The 19864-nt window shown below is 35.4% G+C and overlaps 1 protein-coding gene across 2 annotated transcripts in view; it reads left to right on the top strand.

Annotated features, from left to right (window-relative positions):
- The window catches only part of LOC306858161 (dedicator of cytokinesis protein 1-like), a 233237-nt gene extending 224715 nt beyond the window's left edge, over positions 1-8522 (top strand). For both annotated transcript variants that reach the window (XM_079398558.1, XM_079398557.1), the window contains 4 exons: positions 1850-2048; positions 3967-4132; positions 5797-5948; positions 7653-8522. In XM_079398558.1, the coding sequence (XP_079254684.1) occupies positions 1850-2048; positions 3967-4132; positions 5797-5948; positions 7653-7748 (613 nt within the window). In that variant the 3' untranslated portion in view covers positions 7749-8522. The remainder of the gene's footprint in view (positions 1-1849; positions 2049-3966; positions 4133-5796; positions 5949-7652) is intronic.
- Positions 8523-19864: the final 11342 nt, after the last annotated feature.

Genomic DNA, 19864 nt, shown 5'->3' with positions numbered 1-19864 from the left:
AGAACACTTCCTCGGTTAGAGTGACTTTTTTCGATTCTGTCCTTTGTCGTTTCTCTTAGCAGGCGGTCTGTTCTCATTCACGCTTACAGCCGTAATGCACCGAATCACCTGCTGTTTCTCCAAGAACATCATCTTATTTCACTTTAAGACGTTCCATCAGTTCAGACAGAATCAGATGTGTTTATATGTGTAAAATCAGGGTACTGGCATGGTCTTGTGGCGTATCTCTTCACCCTGTCAGGTTGGTGGCAGTGTAGCGCGGCGGACATACAGATGCCAGCCTTAAGCATTAATTAGTGCATGTTTGAAGAGAGCGATTCTATCAGAGATGCCCTCCGCTGCTGTTTAATTGTGAAGGGCAGCGCTTCACAAGAGCTTTCATTTGATTAGTTAATCCATCTCATTAAAGAGCTTTGATTCGCTTGAGCCCAACATTCTTTATGAGACCCAGAGATTCTGCTTGGCTTTTTTGTTGCTTCCCGCTGTACCAAACCGCCTGCGAGTCTCATTTTAATGCATAGATTGTCACTTTTACAGGAGCGCGTTTGCATGGATGATGTACGATTTCTATCCGGCATCGCTGCGTTTTTAAGAAACTAGTTTGTTCTGAGCTTTGCACCTGAAATCCAATAGTGATGACACAGTGTTTCTGTGCAGAGTCGAGCTGTCTGGGTTCACGTACGCTTGTGCTAACAAATACGCTTACTGTGGTTTTCATTTACTTTTTGAAACGGCAGATAAGGATGGAGCCGGCATGAGATCATTTCGAGTCAGTGCCGCTGCATCTTACGTTCATCAATCATGGGCTTTTGTGCTTTGCAAACTTGAACATTTGGTTTCCTATGATTTATTAAAGACCGTTATTGCAGATTGTGTCGATTTAAATGTTATTTGGGTATCATTAACTTGATGGCATAATGTTTTCTCAAAAATATGAAATTGATTTATGTATTTTGATGCATCAGTTAGACTGGGTTAAATCATAAACTGTTATTTTTAACAGCTTATTTTATTGCTCTCATAGGGTTATATATTACTGATATTGTTGTATATTATATTCCAGCAATTATTACAAATTAAGAACTTTTAAACACATTTAATTGGAAAAATAGCTAAATCTTTTACGAAAAACATATTGAAATAAAAGATACTAAATATATTTCTGACCCCTTTTTTGCATTACATTTTATTTTTAATGTGTGTTTTTATGTCCTTTTTCTTTAGAAAATGTTTAATGAAAACAAAAAATATAAATGTTATATTAAAAATTTATAAAATATATTTCAGACATATATTAAATATATTTTTATTGTTATTTTATAATCCTATTGCAAATGAAAAACTTTTATATATTAAATATGTAAAGTTTTTTCTTAATTTCTTATTTCTTTTTTAAAAATTCTAATATATATTTTATATATTATATATTTTTTTATTATAATGTTTTTATTTATATATTTTCACCTTTTATTTTATTTATTTATTTTTATTTTTGTGAGGCCTGTAAAAATATTGCTCAAGTATGAATATGAGCAGCTCAGCTGACCAAGACGGCCCAAGGCTGAGCCCTGATCTCTGAGATAACATGTTGTAAAAAATATAATGTGTCATTTTCAATTAGCTAATATGGTTGGTTGCCATGACACTTGAGACTGAACACCAGAAACGTGCTTTTGAGTTTACAGTTTGAGCTAAATGTCAAATGAGTGCTAATATTTGCTCAAGACTTCATAAGATGCTTCTCTGTGATATTAAACAGCCCAGAAGTCTTATCCAATAAAATGCAGCCGCCGCTTGATTATCTAAGTCCTCTCCTCATTTGATTCCTCTTCTCTCTTTCATCTGATAGATTTGCCTTGGAGCCTCTCTTACCAAAGAAGCTGCACTGTAAGTCCCAGGATAAACTGGATCGAGACGAACCTGAGAAAGACAGGAAGGAGAAAAAGAAAGAGAAGAGGAACAGCAAGCACCAGGAGCTGTTTGATAAGGAGCTGAAGACGGCAGATATCCCGCTGCAGCCCAGCGAGGCGGTCATTCTGTCAGAGACGGTGAGTATCTGTCTGTCCACACAAATAAAGACTTACTCTGCACTTCAAATTCGAGTCACTGGAAGTAAACTTACTGCATCAAGCTCCAAATCACAACCAGAAATAGAAACCAAAGACAACATTTAGCTTTTGCAGCTGCATAAAAAGAAATGTAAAATTAATTTGTTTATTTTATTTTTTTCCTCCGAAATGCAATTGAATGTTTTGTTTTTGATTTATGTTGTTCCCATTATTTTCATTACTGTAATGCAGTAATTATTTCAAGAAAATAATGTCCAAAAATAAGGCTTCATTTTCTTTAAGACAATATAAAAAAAACAACAATTTCCATGCACTGCTTTAATGACGACAATAAAAAAAAAAATTATCAAAAAAGTAAACAAAAAATTTTATTGAAATATTGCATTGCCAATTACCTGACATAAAGCAAGTTTAGGTGCTAAAGTTTTTCAAACTAAAGAGATATTAAAGAAAAGCAGAACGTATTAAAAATGACAAGACTATGTACTAAAATTAAAGTGAAAACTGAAAATTTAAAAAATGCTATTTCAAAATATTAATAAATACTATAATAGTAATAGTAAATATAATATAATAGTAAAATAATACTAAAATGACACTGATTGCTTGAAATTTGGTCCATGTTCTTGACAGGTTTGTAATAATCACATCATTTGGATGCAGTGTTAACCGAAAAACATTTTGGTTCAATTGTTTGCTTTCTATTTTAATGAATGGTTCCTGGAGCAGTCCTTTTCATCTTTTTGTTTCTGTTTTTGTGGCTGTGTGTGAAATGATGCACGCGTCTGAATCTGCACTTGCCAGTCTCTTCAAGCTCTTTGAATATGAATACCAAATGTGCTCATAGCAGCTCTAGAACAAACAGCACATAATAAGAATAAATTGACCCATTCAGAGCCTCTCTGACTAATGTGGCATCGTGAGAGAAGCGCCATAACCTCGCATTTCTGTATAAAGAAAACGAGCGCACATAATTACTCAGCTCTGGACCTTCTGCATAGTTTGTCTTTTATAAATCATCATAATGACCTTGACCCTTTCTATAGGCCGCTGACCTCTGCAATTCACAACTGATAAGGTAAAGTTGAAAAAAACTAAATAGAAATGTTTAGTAAAAAACATTCTGGCATATTAAAAATGCAAATAACTTAATGTTATTATTAATTCATTATTATTCAATTTTATGTTTATATATATATATATATATATATATATATATATATATATTATATGTTTCATTTGTAATGTTCTATTCATTTTATTATTGTTTTCCAATAGGTATTTTTTATCCGATGCCAAAAAAAATTAAACATTTTAAATATTTATTATAATTTCATTGATTCTGAGTGTCAGTTTATACAAAGTTTCACATTTTTGAAAATTTTTACATTTTAATGCACATTTTCAGCATTTATCACAGTAGCATAAATGTTACTTCACTCAAATGATGTGCAAAATCTAAAATGAAAAGACTAATTTTAAATAACAGATTTGTCACAATGCAAAAACTGAGATTCAAAATGCACCTGCTCACATTTGCGCTGGTGTTAACTTCTATATCGATGTAAATTTTGCATTACGTCCTATGTAGATGATGTTTTGCAAACCAACAGGTTAAACGTGTCCGCAAGTTCCGAGTGACTTATTTGGCCGCCTGAATCCTGCCTTTGAAGTTTATTCTACTAATCATATATTAATGATGGTCATTTACAACAGGAATAATTCATAAGCCTGCTGAATTATGCATGAGATAAACCCCTTATCATTGTATCCATCCATTTCAATTTCCATTTCCATGGCCACATTTTGAATGGTCGTCCTATTTAGTCTTCATTTATGGAAACCTTTCATTAGTGTTTCCCTCTAATGTTTATCTGTCATGTTTTCCCCTCTCCAGATCAGTCCGTTGAGGCCCCAGAGGCCGAAGAGTCAGGTGATCAACTTGCTGGGTGAGAAAAGGCTGACGGTGTCTCCGGGAGCCCCTGCCAACCCGTCTGCGCCTAGCGGCCCACCTCCCATCACGCCCCGGGCCAAACTGCACTTCAGCTTACTGTCTGGATCCAGTATGTCATACTTCACACTGATCTGACAGATTCCCCTCCAGTTTTATGTCAAAACATGATGAAATTGGGCCAGTTTTACTGAAGCAAACTAGATAGATCGTTGCCAAGGAAGCCCCGCCCACCTGCAGGAGAAAACTTTACTTTATAATAGTATCATAAATTTACAAAAAGGCTATTTTAATATGACATTCTGGCATCGTTTGAATGAATGAAGCTAAAAGGGCTCTGTAAATCAGAGGAATTCAGCATGGAGATATCTAATCACACATCTCAACACCTGCGTGCCTACAGCTGTCTGCATATTTTAAATAATAATAAATAAAAGAAAACTGGCTTTGATCAGCTAAATGCAGCAGAACTAGTTTTGGCATCACATATTGTCCTCTGGTGTTGTTTTATCAACATAATTCATCATATTTGATCTGTTGGAACACATAGAGTTGTTGATAATTATCCAAGTCCTTCACTCTGATTTACAGTATCATTTAAAAGTTTGGGGTCGAAAATATTTTAGCTTTTTTTTTTTTTTTCATGTTTTTGAAAGAAGATACTTAAGCTTACCAGTTAAACTGATTATTGAAATATTGCCGTTAGAAAGAGCTGTTTTCTATTTGAATACATTTTAAAATGTAATTTGTTCCTGTGATGCTCAAACAGTATTTATATATAAAAAAAAAAAAAAAAAATCTTTGTGACATCATAAATGTGTTTACTGTCACTTTTAATCAATTTAATGCATCCTTACTGAATAAAAGTATTAATTTCTTTAGAAAAACATCTTACCAACTACAAAACTTTTGAACGGTAGTGCATGCAGTAGATGAACCGTAGGGCCATTTGCATACTAATTATTTTAATATTAGCTTTTAGAAAGAATATCACTTTATGGCTTTATTTGAGGGTTAAAAAGCATACAAACCCTTTACAGTATATTTCTTTCTATAAATAACCATTTTTCTGTTGAAAACCAGTTGCTGTGGTCATTTCTTTCTCCCACATTACCAACTAATCTATAAAACTTTTAGTACTTTTGGTCTGCTCAATTTTTTATGTTATGAGACAGCAATTTTGATCAGGACAAACTTTTAAGGATGTATTTATCCAGAGAAATGTTTGCAATTTAGAGAATCTTTTGTAGAGTTGTACCCCGTCTTGCCTTTTATCTAGGTTGATTGTTTGTTTTGATGATATTGTTTTTATGATCATATGTTTTTGAATGTTTCATTTGTATCTGTCGTGTAACAGCTGGTCAATTTCAAATACAACCAAACTTTCTCCCACCCTCAGAATATGAGACGTTTGCTGACGTCTTGTGCTGTAGTGTGATGACACACAAACGTAACGCTGTGATGTGAGACGCAGGACTCTGGGAGGCTGCAGAGGTGTTATATAACTCGATGAAAGCGTGTCTGATCTGGTCTTGTGAAGACGTGTAATGGATTCAGACTCTAGTGCGAGGCGTTTACTCTCCCATGGGTTCAGCCCGCCATCTGTATTCTTGAGTTTGCACCGCGTGTCGTCATCTGTGCTGGAATCACTGCGCAGGCCTCCTAAAACAACTGATTTATATTGAGTTTAATGATTTAAAAAGGATTTAGGCACAGGAGAAAATGTCATGCATCATCATGTTGATCTCAACAGCAATCTGTCTTGTTTCAATGCAGATCTAGAGCTGAATGGGACGAGTTATGGAGATAAGGGTGAAACTCCGCCCCCACTTCCTGTCAAGAGCAGCACGGGTGACTATGGAAACGTGATGGATAACTCAGACCTGGCCAGTCCAACCACGCCCCCTCCTCCACTGCCACACCAGCGGGTAAAACGCTCCATCCACATCCATCAGTGACTGACATACATCCTTATGAAGCGGTTTACTGCTTGATCTGCATTTCCATTATCTATGAAGAAATCTCTTCCTGTTGTTCAGCTCTGAGGATCGTCAGTGTGGTGTTATATGAGGATTGTCAGTGTAGACTCTCCTCATCGCTACACACCGAACGCTGTGATTTACACAGAGCAGATGTGTGACTGTGTGAAGCGGTCAAACGCAGCTTGACCAGAGCGACTGAAGGTGCCCTCGTCTCTGAGTCTGACTCTGACTCCCGTCCCAGACTCTGTTTAATTAGCCCATAATCTGAAGTTCTCTGCAGCTGCTGGATGTTACGTCAGATTACAGTGTTAAAGGTTGAAGCGGCTTGAAGCTCTTGGCTGTGCAACGGCAGGCTGTACAATATATTCTTTTATGATATCTTCCATGAAGATATTTAGAAAATTTACTACTGTAAATGTCAAAATATAAATTTTTGATTAGTAATATGCTAATAAGAAGAACTTAATTTTCTTGAGGTGATTTTCTCGATATTTAGATTTTTTTGCACCCTGAGATTCCAGATTTTCAAATAGTTGCATCTCTGCCAAATATTGTCCGATCCTAACAAACCATACATCAATGGAAAGCTTATTTACTCAGCTGTTGTATAAGATGTATCAATCTTAATTAAAAAAATATTGACTGTTTTGTGGTCCAGGGTCACCTTTATTCCTGTGATACAAAGTTGAATTTTCAGCAATCTTTCAGAAATCATTTTAATACGCTGATTTGGTGCACAAGAGTCATTACTTTAATAATTTTGCTGAAAAGCATGAACAGCATTTAATTTAAATATAAATCTTTTATAAAAAATATGCATGTCTTTACTGTTGCTTTTAATCAATTCAGTGCATTCTGGCTGAATTAAAAATATTTTTTATTATCTTTTATTTTATTCATTAATTCATTGTTGCTTTCATATATCATTGTCGTATCAAGAGACCAGATTATCACAGAGATGTTATTATTTACTCCGTCTCTATCACTCTGCTATTACTGCTTAACGTTAGAGATTAGAGATCCATCCAAGTCCTTCTGTCTGATTTACATTATTATTTAAAAGTTTGGGGTTGAACAGATTTCTTTTATTTGTGCTTCATGTTTTTGAAAGAAGTTAAGCTCACCAATTAAATTGATTAAAAACAAAGTGAAAACAGTAATATTGTGAAATATTGCAGTTCGAAAGAGCTGTTTTCTATGTGAATACATTTTCAAATGTAATTTATTTATGTGATGCAATGCTGAGTTTGTTCTTTGTGAATAGAAAGCTCAAACAGTATTTATAAAAAAAAAAAAAATAGAAATCAATAGAGATTAGACCAATATTTTTTTTTTTTTAAATATACATAAAATTATAATATATCAAAAGGAACAAAATATAAAAATTATTAATATATTTTATTTGTTTCTAATATTAATTCAAATGTATTTATTCATTCATTCCGTTGCTTTCATATATCATTCATATGAAGAGACCAGATCATCCCAGAGCTTGACTTGGGCCAGAAAGGAAGCACTTTAGTAATGTAATGTGGAGTTTAGCATGGACAAGCAGCACCATTTGATCTCTCCAGTGACTCGTGTAATGAAGAATTAATGCTTCACTCAAGTGTTTTAAAAACGCCATCTCTCTTGTCCTCATTTTTTCAGCACCTTCCACCTCCGCTACCCAGCAAGACCCCTCCTCCTCCCCCGCCGAAGACCACTCGAAAGCAGACCTCCATCGACTCGGGAATCGTCCAATAAGCCAGCAGACGGCATCGTCAAACGGAGACATCCACATCGGCCCTCTTCCAACGATTTTCCGTCAATATCCCTGACAGTATGGCATGATGAATACCTCACCTCAGCCCCGCTCATAACGGCTGATTACTGTCCACTGCACCCGAGTGACAATACAAGCTCAGAGACGCAGTCTATTTCACATCACTCCAGGCGTCAGACGCCTCGCCAGACGACAGCATATATAGGAGGTGTAACTGGAGTCTGGGAATTCTGGGTATTTTTGGCAAATGGTGCATGTTTAACTAAAACTCCACTTGAGATGAATCTAGGGTTTTCTCTCTTTAGGCAGGAAGATGCTTTTTATGCACATTATCGTTGAGACACGTGACCAATTCAAACCACTTTGGTGTCGCATAAAATCAAAGTTTCCTCTTTCTCTAATTTTTACATAATATTTTTATCCTCAATATATATACACATTTATGTACAGAGGTTTGTATATATGATTTTATTTTATTGATTTCTCGACAGTAAATTTGATCCTTTTTTTGTATTTGCAAGTTTATAAAAATTGGCATTTTTATCCAAAAAGGACTTGGTTTTTCTTATAAGAGGGACAGTAAAGGTATTCTTACATGTATCTTTTATTGAATTTGTGGTGTTGTTCGTTCTCAGTCAGAGTGAAAACAACTAAAAGTCATTGTACCAATCAAGCATATAAACCACATATCGATAACATTGACTGCTCCAAATCCACTACTGACTTCTGAATAAACTCAATGTATTTGTAAAGTGCTTCTTGTTTGGTGCTAATTCATCCAGTGCATTGTAGACATTTAGCAGATATCAAGTTTGCTTTGTCTGTGTGAGGTTACCGCAGGTTAATAACCACCGCAAAACAAGTCTGGAAAATGAGGTAAGTTGAGTCTGACGTGAGTTCATTAACTCATTGCTTGTCGAGGCCGACTCAGAAGTTCAGCAATCGAGTCCTTGAAAACTGAAAAGCTACGTTTTCCATTCAGCGTTTTAGTACAACGTGGAGCTGAATCTCAATGACACTGATCATGAAAGCTGGCATGTTTGCATCATAAAGACTGCCAGCTTTCACTTTACTAAAAAGGTTTTGAAAATAGCAAAGCATTGACTCATACATGCATAATTCAGCATGTTCTATGAGCTGAGGGAGGAGAGCATGTTTTGTATTTTCAAGGTCACTTTCGCAGCACATTCAGGCAGAATTACTGCTCTAGTCTCAGTGAACTGATTTACTGTGTAATTCTGATGTTTGTTATGAAGTAATTGGTCTGACTGGCAGATTGTGCAAATCACACTGGGTTGGGTTTTGGTGTTTGTTACATTAATCATTCATGCAGAATATTTTAGATTATGCAATAAATCTGTTTTTGAGAGTTTTTCTTTAAAAGACTTTTTACATTTCTTTTAAGTGAATAGTTCACACCAAAATGAAAATGTAATGAAATTTTACTCACTCTCAGGCCATCTGTGAGTTTGTTTCTTCATCAGATTTGGAGAAATGTAGCATTCCATCACTTGCTCACCAATGGATCCTTTCTTTCTTACAAACATGCAGCTTTTCACTTCTCAAGATATGAACTGATGAGTGGTGTGTATTAATGTGTTGTTTTTATCAACTGTTTGGATTCTCATTCTGACGGCACCCATTCACTGCATTGGTGAGCTACATTTCCCCCAAATCTGATGAAGAAACCAACTCATCTACATCTTGGTTGGCCTGAGGGGGAGTGCATTTTCATTTTTGGGTAAACCATTCCTTTTGTGTTTTTAACCATCTTTAAAATTGTTGCTATACAACTTATTTGTGTGGCAATTGTGTGTTCACATATTTGCAGGAATGACCCGTGTGCGTTTATGGAAATGTGCGTTGGAGATGGCGCTGCTGGGTCACCAGGAACTGAAGAACGTGTGAAATTATAGAGGAGGAGATAAACAGTCCCGGAAACATCCCACGGCGTCAGACACGACATGACATTAATACCCGACTGAGTCAGTTTCCCACGGTACGCTATCAACATCGAACCTGATTAATCCAGCTGAAGATTCCCTTTGAAAGGAAAGGTCATATTCAGGCATTTCATGATCACATTCAATCAGAGACTCCAGGCTGAGCTTCAGATAAGTAGCTTAATTTTTCTTCAAAATATATATTCTTTTTCTTTTTTTTACTTTGTATCACTTTAGTCACACTGCTGTCAGAACTGAAATGAACACAAAGTTATATTTTATGCTTCATTGCGCTGTATAGCTGCATTCATTTAGCAGAATATGTTTCCATGAGACAAATGACTTTGTTGTTTATTAGAGGATGCTGGGAAAATATCCTGCTGGACTGTCAGTTGTTTTTCCTACATGTTAATTACAGAACTATTGAGGCCTAATACAACAGCGGCAGCAAATTCAATTTAACTTTCCATTTAAACCAGAGGCAGAAAATAACTTAACTCGTAAATCCCAAATGTGTCCAATGCATCTCGGTGAGAACTAATATGTTTTGCTCCTTGGATAGTCAGTGAAACAAACTGCATGTCTTTACGAGTTTTTAAGAAGTTAACAATAGAAATATGGAGTATAGAATATAAAAATTATTTTATTCTGGATAAAAGGAAATTATAAACCAAGAATATGGTTTGTTTAATTTAATGAAACAATTTAATTTAATATAATGTAACTTTCAATGTAATTATACTGAAGTTTTATAATGATAATAAGGGTTCAGTAAGATTTATGATTATTATGGTTATCGAAAACTAAAAAAAAAAAAAAATTACATGAAACATTAAAAAAACTTAAAATATATAAAAAAAACGTTTATAAAAGAAAAAGGCAACATTTCTCCTTTTCATTTACTTTAACTTGGTGTACTAAAATAACTAAAACTAAAATAAAACTGCATGTTTAAAAATAAATACAATAACCAATAATAATAAAACAATTAAAAACTAAATTACTAAAACTTCAACTAAAAAGAAAACATAAATTATATAAATTTCAAAATATTAATAAAAAAACGCAACAGCATTTTGTTTTACTTGAAATACAAAATAAACTTAACCTATTGTATTTCAGCAACTTATCATTTTCACTTAATTTAAATTGATGTACAAAAATAAAACAAATTGAAATAATTTGGATTTAACCCATCCAAAGTGCACACACACCCGGAGCAGTGGCCAGCCAATGCTGCGGCACCCGGGGAGCAGTTGGGGGTTCGGTGCCTTGCTCAAGGGCAGCTTAGTCATGGTATTGAGGGTGGAGAGAGCGCTGGACATTCACTCCCCAAACCTGCCGGACCTGAGACTCAAACCCAACCTTGGATTACGAGTCCAACTCTCTAACCATTAAGCCACGGCTTCCCCTAAGAAGTGTTTGTGCCTCATTTTAAGTGTGTTCGGTATATGTGTCACATCACAGGTGATGAAACCCACACCTTGCGAGAAAAAATGATTACATTTGCTTAAGCAATTTACAAGGCCAGCGGTGAAAGAAACGTGAAGAACAAACCCAGTGTCATTTATGTGCTGAAATAAGGTCTCTGGTCAGGAAATCAATAACAGGCCGTAAGTCAGTGTGAAATGATGCCACGGCAGATTGCGTATGCCAGTGCATAATGTATTGCCTTCGCTTTTGATTGACAATAAACAATAATTGTAATGCAAAAGCAAAGCTTAGGCCAAAGCTGCACTCTAACCGTCTCAGACGTCGACCCTTATAAACGTCTTGTTACCAACAGATGCTTTAATTCTCCTTTATTGAAATTCTTTTGCTGTTTTCTATGAATCACTTCTGATTTTAATATAACTGATATATATACATGCAGGAGGGCCCGAAGGCTAAATTGAACCCATATTTCACTGTGATTGTGTTTGGTCTCTGTGGTGCGGTCTATCACAGCCGGCTCTGATTGGAGGGGAACATCCTCCATTGAACCTCATCTGCAGTGTTCCCAAAAACCACGTCTGTGTACAAATACAGATACGCAAAAAAGCGTCTGGTTTATGTAATTCTGGGGTGAATTTAGTTGAACTAGCCTGCTTTTTACCATCCATCTCAATAAATGTCTGACCCAAATTCACCTTTTATACTTCAATCCAAATCTCACAAAATCTGTACAACTCACAATTCTCATTGATTGATTGATGCATGCAAGTTTATTCATTGATGTACAGTGCACAGCATAAATGAGTACACCCCCTCTGAATAAATATAAAATATGTATTTTTTTTAATGATCACTAATATAATTCATGGAAAAATGGCAAAATATATGGCAATATTTTCTGTGAGAAGTCAATTAGCCAATTTTGTTTAAATGAAGTATTGCAGAAATGAGTACACCGTAGATTTAATTCTGCAAATGTATAATATTCTAGTTCTTAGTATGTCCCCCAGAACTTTAGGTATACTGCTCTGACCCTCTTGGCACTGAGTGTACAAGTTCATGACAAATTTTCATATCTGTCCTGAGGACGAGCTCCTTGAATGCTCTGGTCTTTAATGGGGAGTTTTGTTCAGCTCGTCTCTACAGAATCCCTCACAGCTGTTCAAGAGCGTTAAGATTGAGTGAAATACATGTCCACTGAAGGATTTTCACCTTGGGAGAATGAATATCTTCATTGTCATGCTGAAGAAATGCCCAATAATGCAGGGAATGAGGGGAGGGTAGCATCTTCTGTTTCAAGTTGTTGTATCCCATCACACAGTAGTTTGTGAATTCATGACAGTATTGATAAAGCACAACTCCCTCACACCTTCAGCACTCATTCATCCCTATAGCAGAGCTTTACTACCACTGAACATCACTGTGGGTACCAACTTCTCGCTGTACTCCTCCTCTAGCAACACCACAACATTTTGGATGCTTTTGGATCCGAAATGATTGACTTGGTCTCTTGAGACCAGAGTATTGATTCCCAGAAGTTGGCTTCAGTAGGTAATTCTAGTGGTAACTAAAACCATGCATGTCACTTCTGCAGGCTGCGTCATACTCTGTGAGATAAAGTGTCACTTTTTTCATAGCTCTGAGACACTTGCATGTTATTTTTCCTGCTCTTTTTCAAGCTAAAATTCACTCGTCACTAAATGAAAACTTAAAGTGAAGACCTGATTATTTCAGGAGCATTGTCACAAGTCCATTGTTTTTGAATGTCGGTGCTACTTCTGCTATATTTTCACACTTAAAACAATAATTTGGTATTCCTCTTGTACCATTGTCCTCTTTTATGCTGAGAAATAAGTTACCTGGCTGTTCTCTCCCAAGTGGTTCCATTATTATATACTTACTTGTTGATCAAAAATAAAAACCTATAAACCTATACACTTTTTTTTTTTTTTTTTTTTTTTAATAACTTTCAGGAGGGTGTACTCATTTTTGATAAGAAAGTGTTATTTTGCTGAATACTTTTGACATTCTTCTTTGGTAATTGATCATCAAGCAGGCTTGTTGGAACATTATATCTCCAAAGAACCCTAACATGTCATGTAAGTAAAGAGTAATTGCTGAATTTAAGTTTTAGAGGGGGGTGTACTCATTTATGCTGTGCACTGTATGTTTTATGTGTGTATGGTATGTATGTAATGTCAAGACCTGTTTGGAACTACTTTAGCTGTTTTCCCTGCAAATTATTGCACACCTTAGAAAGTTCATCAACCAATCAAATTCAAGTATTCAGCAGACCCATAGTACAATGGGGATCGAAAGTTTGTGAACCCCTTGCAGAATCTGTGAAAATGTGGATAATTTTACCAAATTAAGAGAGATCATACAAAAAGTGTATTTTTTTAAATACACTGTAAAAAATGTGTTTTAGTGGTAAAAGAAGGGTATTTTTTTATAGGGTAACGTTTTATTAGTTGTTTATTACATATTTGGAAAGGAAAATTCAATTTTTATATTTATGAGTAAACACTGACAATCTAAATTGTTTGGTGCGATGTTCTGTTAACAGGGTTTTTCATTGCATTTTAATGCTTGGTTTAGGTGCAAAAAACTGTCATTTTAGTTTGTTTGCTCTCATTTTTATTATTTTGTTTTCTAGCTGTACTGTATGTCATTTTGGGAAAATATCGGTCATGGTTTTATTATTATTTTGATTTGAGCAGTTTGTGCTCACACAGTTTACTTCTGTATCGGTGCTGAATTATGAACGTCTGACACTGTAGATTTGACATTGTCTTAGGTATCGATCACCTCGTAGTGTTTTATTGCAGGTCCCGTTACAGCAGCAGATCGGTGAGAAAAGCAAAGACAGACTCGTTTCCACTGCGGATCTCACTGTCTCAGCAGGTGGACTGAGTCCTTGGAGAGCCGAGGCCTATGTCTGTGTTATCTGTCCATTCCCTCATTTCCAATGAGAGCTCAGCTTGAGACTGAGGTTTGGAGAGCCTGAAGATCCCAGGGTACAGAAATACAGACCGAAACAATCCCACACAATCTTATGTGGAATTTACCTAGAGAAATATGTCTTATTGTCTGTGTTTTAGACGCTCTGCTACAAAACCTACTGCCTATAGATGCCTTCTTAGGTGGCATCTTAAAGGAGAAGTTCACTCAAATTTAAATTGACTAAAAATGTACTCACCCTCCGGCCATCCAAATGAGTTTGTTCTTCATTAAAACAGATTTGGATCACTTGCTCATCAGCAGATCCTTGCAGTGAATGGGTGCCGTCAGAATGAGAGTCCAAACAGCTGATAAAAACATCACAATAATCCAACTCTAGTCCAGAAATGAACATTTTGTGAAATGAGAAGCTGTGTGCTTTGTTTGTTAGAAACAAATCTATCAAGTTGTTATAAAATGTCCTCTATCATAATATTGTTTTTTCCAGTGAAAAGTCATCTCGTCTGACTCAGGGGAGAAATATGCACTGATCAAGCAGAGTTTACAAGCCAAAAAAGCCCAAAATGAAGTGTTATTATGGATTATAGACTCATATTTTGGCCAGAAGCGATGTATTTAAAGTTAAAACATCTTAATGATGGATTTGCAGCTTTTCACTTCACAAGATGTTAAAGGAACGCTCAACTTTTTTTGGAAATAGGCAAATTTTCCAAGTTCCCAAGAGTTAAACAGTTGAGTTTTACCATTTTCAAATCCATTCAGCGGATCTCTGGGTCTGGCGGTAGCACTTTTAGCTTAGCTTAGCATAGATCATTGAATTGAACCATTAGGATCTCGCTCAAAAGTGACCAAAGAGTTTAGATATTTTTCCTATTTAAAATTTGACTCTTCTGTAGTTACATCGTGTACTAAGACTGCCGGAAAATGAAAAATTGCAATTTTCTAGGCCGATATTGCTAGGAACTATACTCTCGTTCCGGCGTAATAATCAAAGAACTTTGCTGCCGTTCCATGGGTGCAGCAGGCGCAGTGATATTACGCAGCGCGTGAAAGTAGTCCCGGAGATCGGCTGAATGGATTTGAAAACGGTAAAACTCAACTGTTTAACTCTTGGGGAGTTGGAAAATTAGCAAAAAAAAGTGGAGTGTTCCTTTAACCGATGGACTGAAGTGGTGTGGATTATTGTGATGTTTTTATCAGCTGTTTGGACTCTCATTCTGACGGCACCCATTCACTGCAGAGGATCCATTGGTGAGCAAGTGATGGAATGCTGAATTTCTCCAAATCTGATGAAGAAACAAACTCATCTACGTCTTGGATGGCATGAGGGTGCGTATACATATTCAGCAAAATGTATTTTTTGTCTGAACTGTTCCTGTAACTGGAATGTATCCTCATAAATTAGTGATTTGTAATGCTTTGTATTGGCAGCATTAACATTGGCATCAATATAGGCGACAAAATGGGAAGAATCAATGATTAAGACACCTGCATTCACATCCTAAAAGGCAGCTAACTAGGTTTTGGAACGGAGCAATAATGTTAGGCGTTTTGGCTGCCATAGTGGTTTATTTATAGTGTGATTCTGTTCTCAGGGTTATTAATGCTGTTTTTATTTTTGTGGCATTTAAAGGGATTGTGTTTATTTAGCAAAATGTTCTGGGTGGTTCTATCGCAGTGATTAATAGCTTAAAGCAAACACAAAAATCCCACAAAATTCAAGAACAAACTTAATGTTTAGTCAATAAATGCAGTAAATATTTCTTCTGCACTGGAGCAGATCTTCATGCTCTTGTACTTAAAGGCAGTTTAATAAACGCACATGCTTCTCAGGTTTACCTCGTGAAAGGCTTCTGCTCGAGGCTCAGATGTCTGCAGACCTTTGAGTTTGTTATGGATCCATCTGAGTGCTTTTTATTGCGTGTCTGGAGGCCTAAAGCCAGAATGACATCAGCCGTTTGGAAACCTCTAAAACTGTCTGCTGCTGTCTGGCTTCTTTCTGCTTTCTCAATCTTTCCTTTAAATGCATTTCATTTTTCTGACACAAAAGTAACGGAACATTAATTATCAAAAACGAACAGCTACATTTTACATACGTGATTCCTGAATATCAAGTATCTCAGTTAATTCCACTTGGGTCATAAAACAGTGTTATATTAGTATATATGAACTTATTGGTATTATTTATGAACTCACTATTATTTATTAATATTTTGATTAATTTTATGTTTGTCATTTTTATTAGTTTTGTTTTTTAAATGTATCAATTTTTTAATTTAGTAGATATAATTCATTTTGTTTTTTCAGCTAATATTTATATTTTTTGTTTTAGTTTTATATCAATCTAATAAAGTTTTAATATTTTTAGATCACTGACAAAAATGCATGTGGATTGGGATTGAAAGGAAAATCATTTTGTTTTATTTAAGTGTTTATTTACTGATTCAATTATATTTTTATGTACCTATTAAATAAAAATGGTAGTATTTTGAGAGGACCGGCTGTCTTTCTGAACATATTGTGCTGGAAATCTGGTTTGCTGTTATTAGCAGATTTAGAGTCGTTTGGGATAATTTTCAGCTTGGGAAAACAAGACTTAATCCACTTTCAGCAATGCATTATCTGTCAGTGCTGTTCTAATGAAGATCCACTATCAGTTTGCTCACATATATTGATAAAAGAGAAGCCTTTTCATAGAACTGATTTACTTTTTTCACGTCACTGTATAATTTTCACACATTTTCTGTGCATAATTTAATAACACTGTATTATCTCTCCTACAGTTTTCCATTATAGGCTCCTGCTGCTGCTAAATCTGAAAACGTTGTGTATGTGGGAACTGATAGAACTGAATCCAATTTGCTGGGTTATAGAGTCGTCCAATTACCATTCCAAACTGAGTGTGTGTTTCTGATCGATTTTATGTAAATGTTGTCAGTGAGACAAATATGCAGAGGAAAATCGTCCTTGTCCTATTGATCCCGGCTCATATAATCACTAATCTATGGTCACACTAGAACACATCGATCAGGCCAGTCAAACGACACGGTGAACAAACACACACACGGGTGATCAGTCTCTATTTCTTCAACATTAGTCAATTCCTTTAGCTCTGGCTTTCTTGTGTTGATGTATTTCCATAAGCAGGTACAGTAGTTGTGGCAATTTTAAAATGGCCAGTATCCTTTGACAGCCATGAATCATGGTTTGCTTCCTGTTGATAGTCTGAGTCTTGTTTATTATTTAATGAATGGAAAATTCTCTCTCTATCTTTATTCATTTATTTATTTATTGCAAAATTGCATTACATTGAATAAAAGTACAATACGGATTTGTATAATGTTCAAATTAATGCTGTTCTTTTGAATTTTCCATCAATCAAAGAATCCTGGAAAAAAATTTATCATGGTTTCCACAAGAATATTCGTCAGCACAACTGTTTTCAACACTGATAATAATAAGAAATGTTTGTTGAGCAGCAAATCAGCATATTAGAATGATTTCTGATAGGGATGTGCATCTCATGACTCAGGCCAATACGATACGCATCTCAATGCATAGCCAACGATACATTAAAGATACATATGAAGCAGGTACCGATGCGATACAATTCAACCCTGTTATGATGCAGTGTGATCCGATTTCGATTCGATTCAACACAATGCGATTCGATGCAATGGAGAAAATATGATCACTTTTAATGCCTTGAGGCCTGTTTCATAAAACAAGTTAACCAAATAAACCAGGCTTATTTCATGTAGTCTGACGCATTGTCAAATGATTTGGTTCCATAAAGCAAATTTAACATAGGCCTAGATCAAGCTTAGTCACCGTGGCAACTTATGCTGGGAAACTAACCTGGTCTAAAGCACACTGTAAAAAAAAAAAAAGTTTAGCCAACAATTTTAAGGCCACCAGCTTGAGAAAACTCAAAAATCTGCTGAAGCTGGTTGCCTTAAAATTTTAAGGTGGCTCAACTTTATTTTTTTTTTTTTTTACAGTGCAGCTTCAGCAGATTTTTGAGTTTTCGTAACTTGTTGTTTTAAGTTTATACGACAAAAAGTTGAGAATTTGAGAACTGATACACCGAGCGAATCGGGAATCTTCCCATCCCTAATTTCTTAAAAGGATCATATGACACTGACTACGTTTACATGGACATCAATACGATTTTAATACGATTATGACAAAACTCTTATCTGATGAGTCTACCATGTAAACAGATTTTTGATTAGGCTACCTTAATCCGGCTAATCGAAGTAAGCACAAATCGAATTAAGACGTGGAGTATTCCTATTTTAGTCGCATTATTAAAGTGCAGTACAGGCATGTAAACACCTTAATCAAACTATTACCGTCGTGTAGGACTTTTCGCCACATTTTGCGACAGGATACATACACGGCAGTGGTCAACCGTTTGACGGCAAATAAAAGAGCTTTCGCCTGTATGCACGTACACATAATTAACTGCAATTGAAGCTTTTATAAAATTAAAAATGAAACACCCAAAACTGTATATGGCATCATCACGAAGACAAATTATATGTTTACACGTGAAATTCTGGAGGGGGCGTCGGATGGCGTCACGTGGTGACGTAATGACGCATCCCATTAATCGAACTATGTACTATAACATGGAAAACGTGAACATTAAAGGATTATTCAAAGGCAACTCATGTAAACAACTTAATCATAATATTGTCTTATTCAGAATAAGGTAAATAAATAGATTACTGATGTAAACGTAGTCACTGACTGGATTATTAATGCTGAAAATTCAACTTTGATCACAGGAATAAATCACTTTTTACAATATATTCACATAGAAAACAGTTATTTTAAATTGTAGTAATATTTCACCAAATAAATGAATATCATTATCAAATGAATGAAGCCTTGCTTAGCATAAGAGATTTATTTCTAAAACATTAAAAAGAAAAAACTAATCTTTTGAATGGATAAAATATTGAAATATTTAATAAAATGTGAATTCGTAATAAATATTTTAAATGTGTGTATCTGTAAATCGGTCTTTAACATAAAAAATAAATAAATAAAACCACTGGCAGCCAGACCGTCTGTTCCTGTCAAAAGTGCCTGAATAAGCTGTAAAGTGAGCCAGACTTATGGTAATAGTCAAGCATCTATTTCAGTGAATCTAGAACGCGATTAGGTGAAATAATGCTGTGATGTTGAAGAGCGCAAACTCATGTTAGACCTGTCAAATACTGAACTGCTTGAAAAGACTTTTGTTCATGTTTTGTTTTCTTGTCTTTCCACTTGATTTCTCTCAACCCATTTTAGCATGCACAGAAATGCTTCACTTTATTAAAACCAAAGAGTTTCTGTAACTCAGAAGCACATTGATATTCTGTTCAAATCGCACACAGCACACACTTCACAGCTGATTTCAATAGAGTTTAGCATGGGCAAGATGCTAAACTGCATTCAAATGCACTATACAGACACATTTTGTGTAAAATCTTTAATTAGACATTTGAACTATTTTAGTTTTAAGTAACTATTTGAGTTAAACTACATTCTGGAAATGTTTTCTCTGCTGTAGAATTCTTCTGGACTGGAGTGGTGTGGATTATTGTGATGTTTTTATCAGCTGTTTGGACTCTCATTCTGACGGCACCCATTCACTGCAGAGGATCCATTGCTGAGACACTGATGTAATACTACATATCTCCAAACCTGTTCTGATGAAGAAAAGCGTATCTACATCTATGATGGCCTGAGGGTGAGTGCGTTTT

This window comes from Barbus barbus (genome assembly GCF_936440315.1).
Source record: "Barbus barbus genome assembly, chromosome: 38".
Classification (NCBI taxonomy): Eukaryota; Metazoa; Chordata; class Actinopteri; order Cypriniformes; family Cyprinidae; genus Barbus; species Barbus barbus.
The sequence above is the reverse complement of the archived record's forward strand: the minus strand, read 5'-3'. Positions and strand labels throughout refer to the sequence as shown.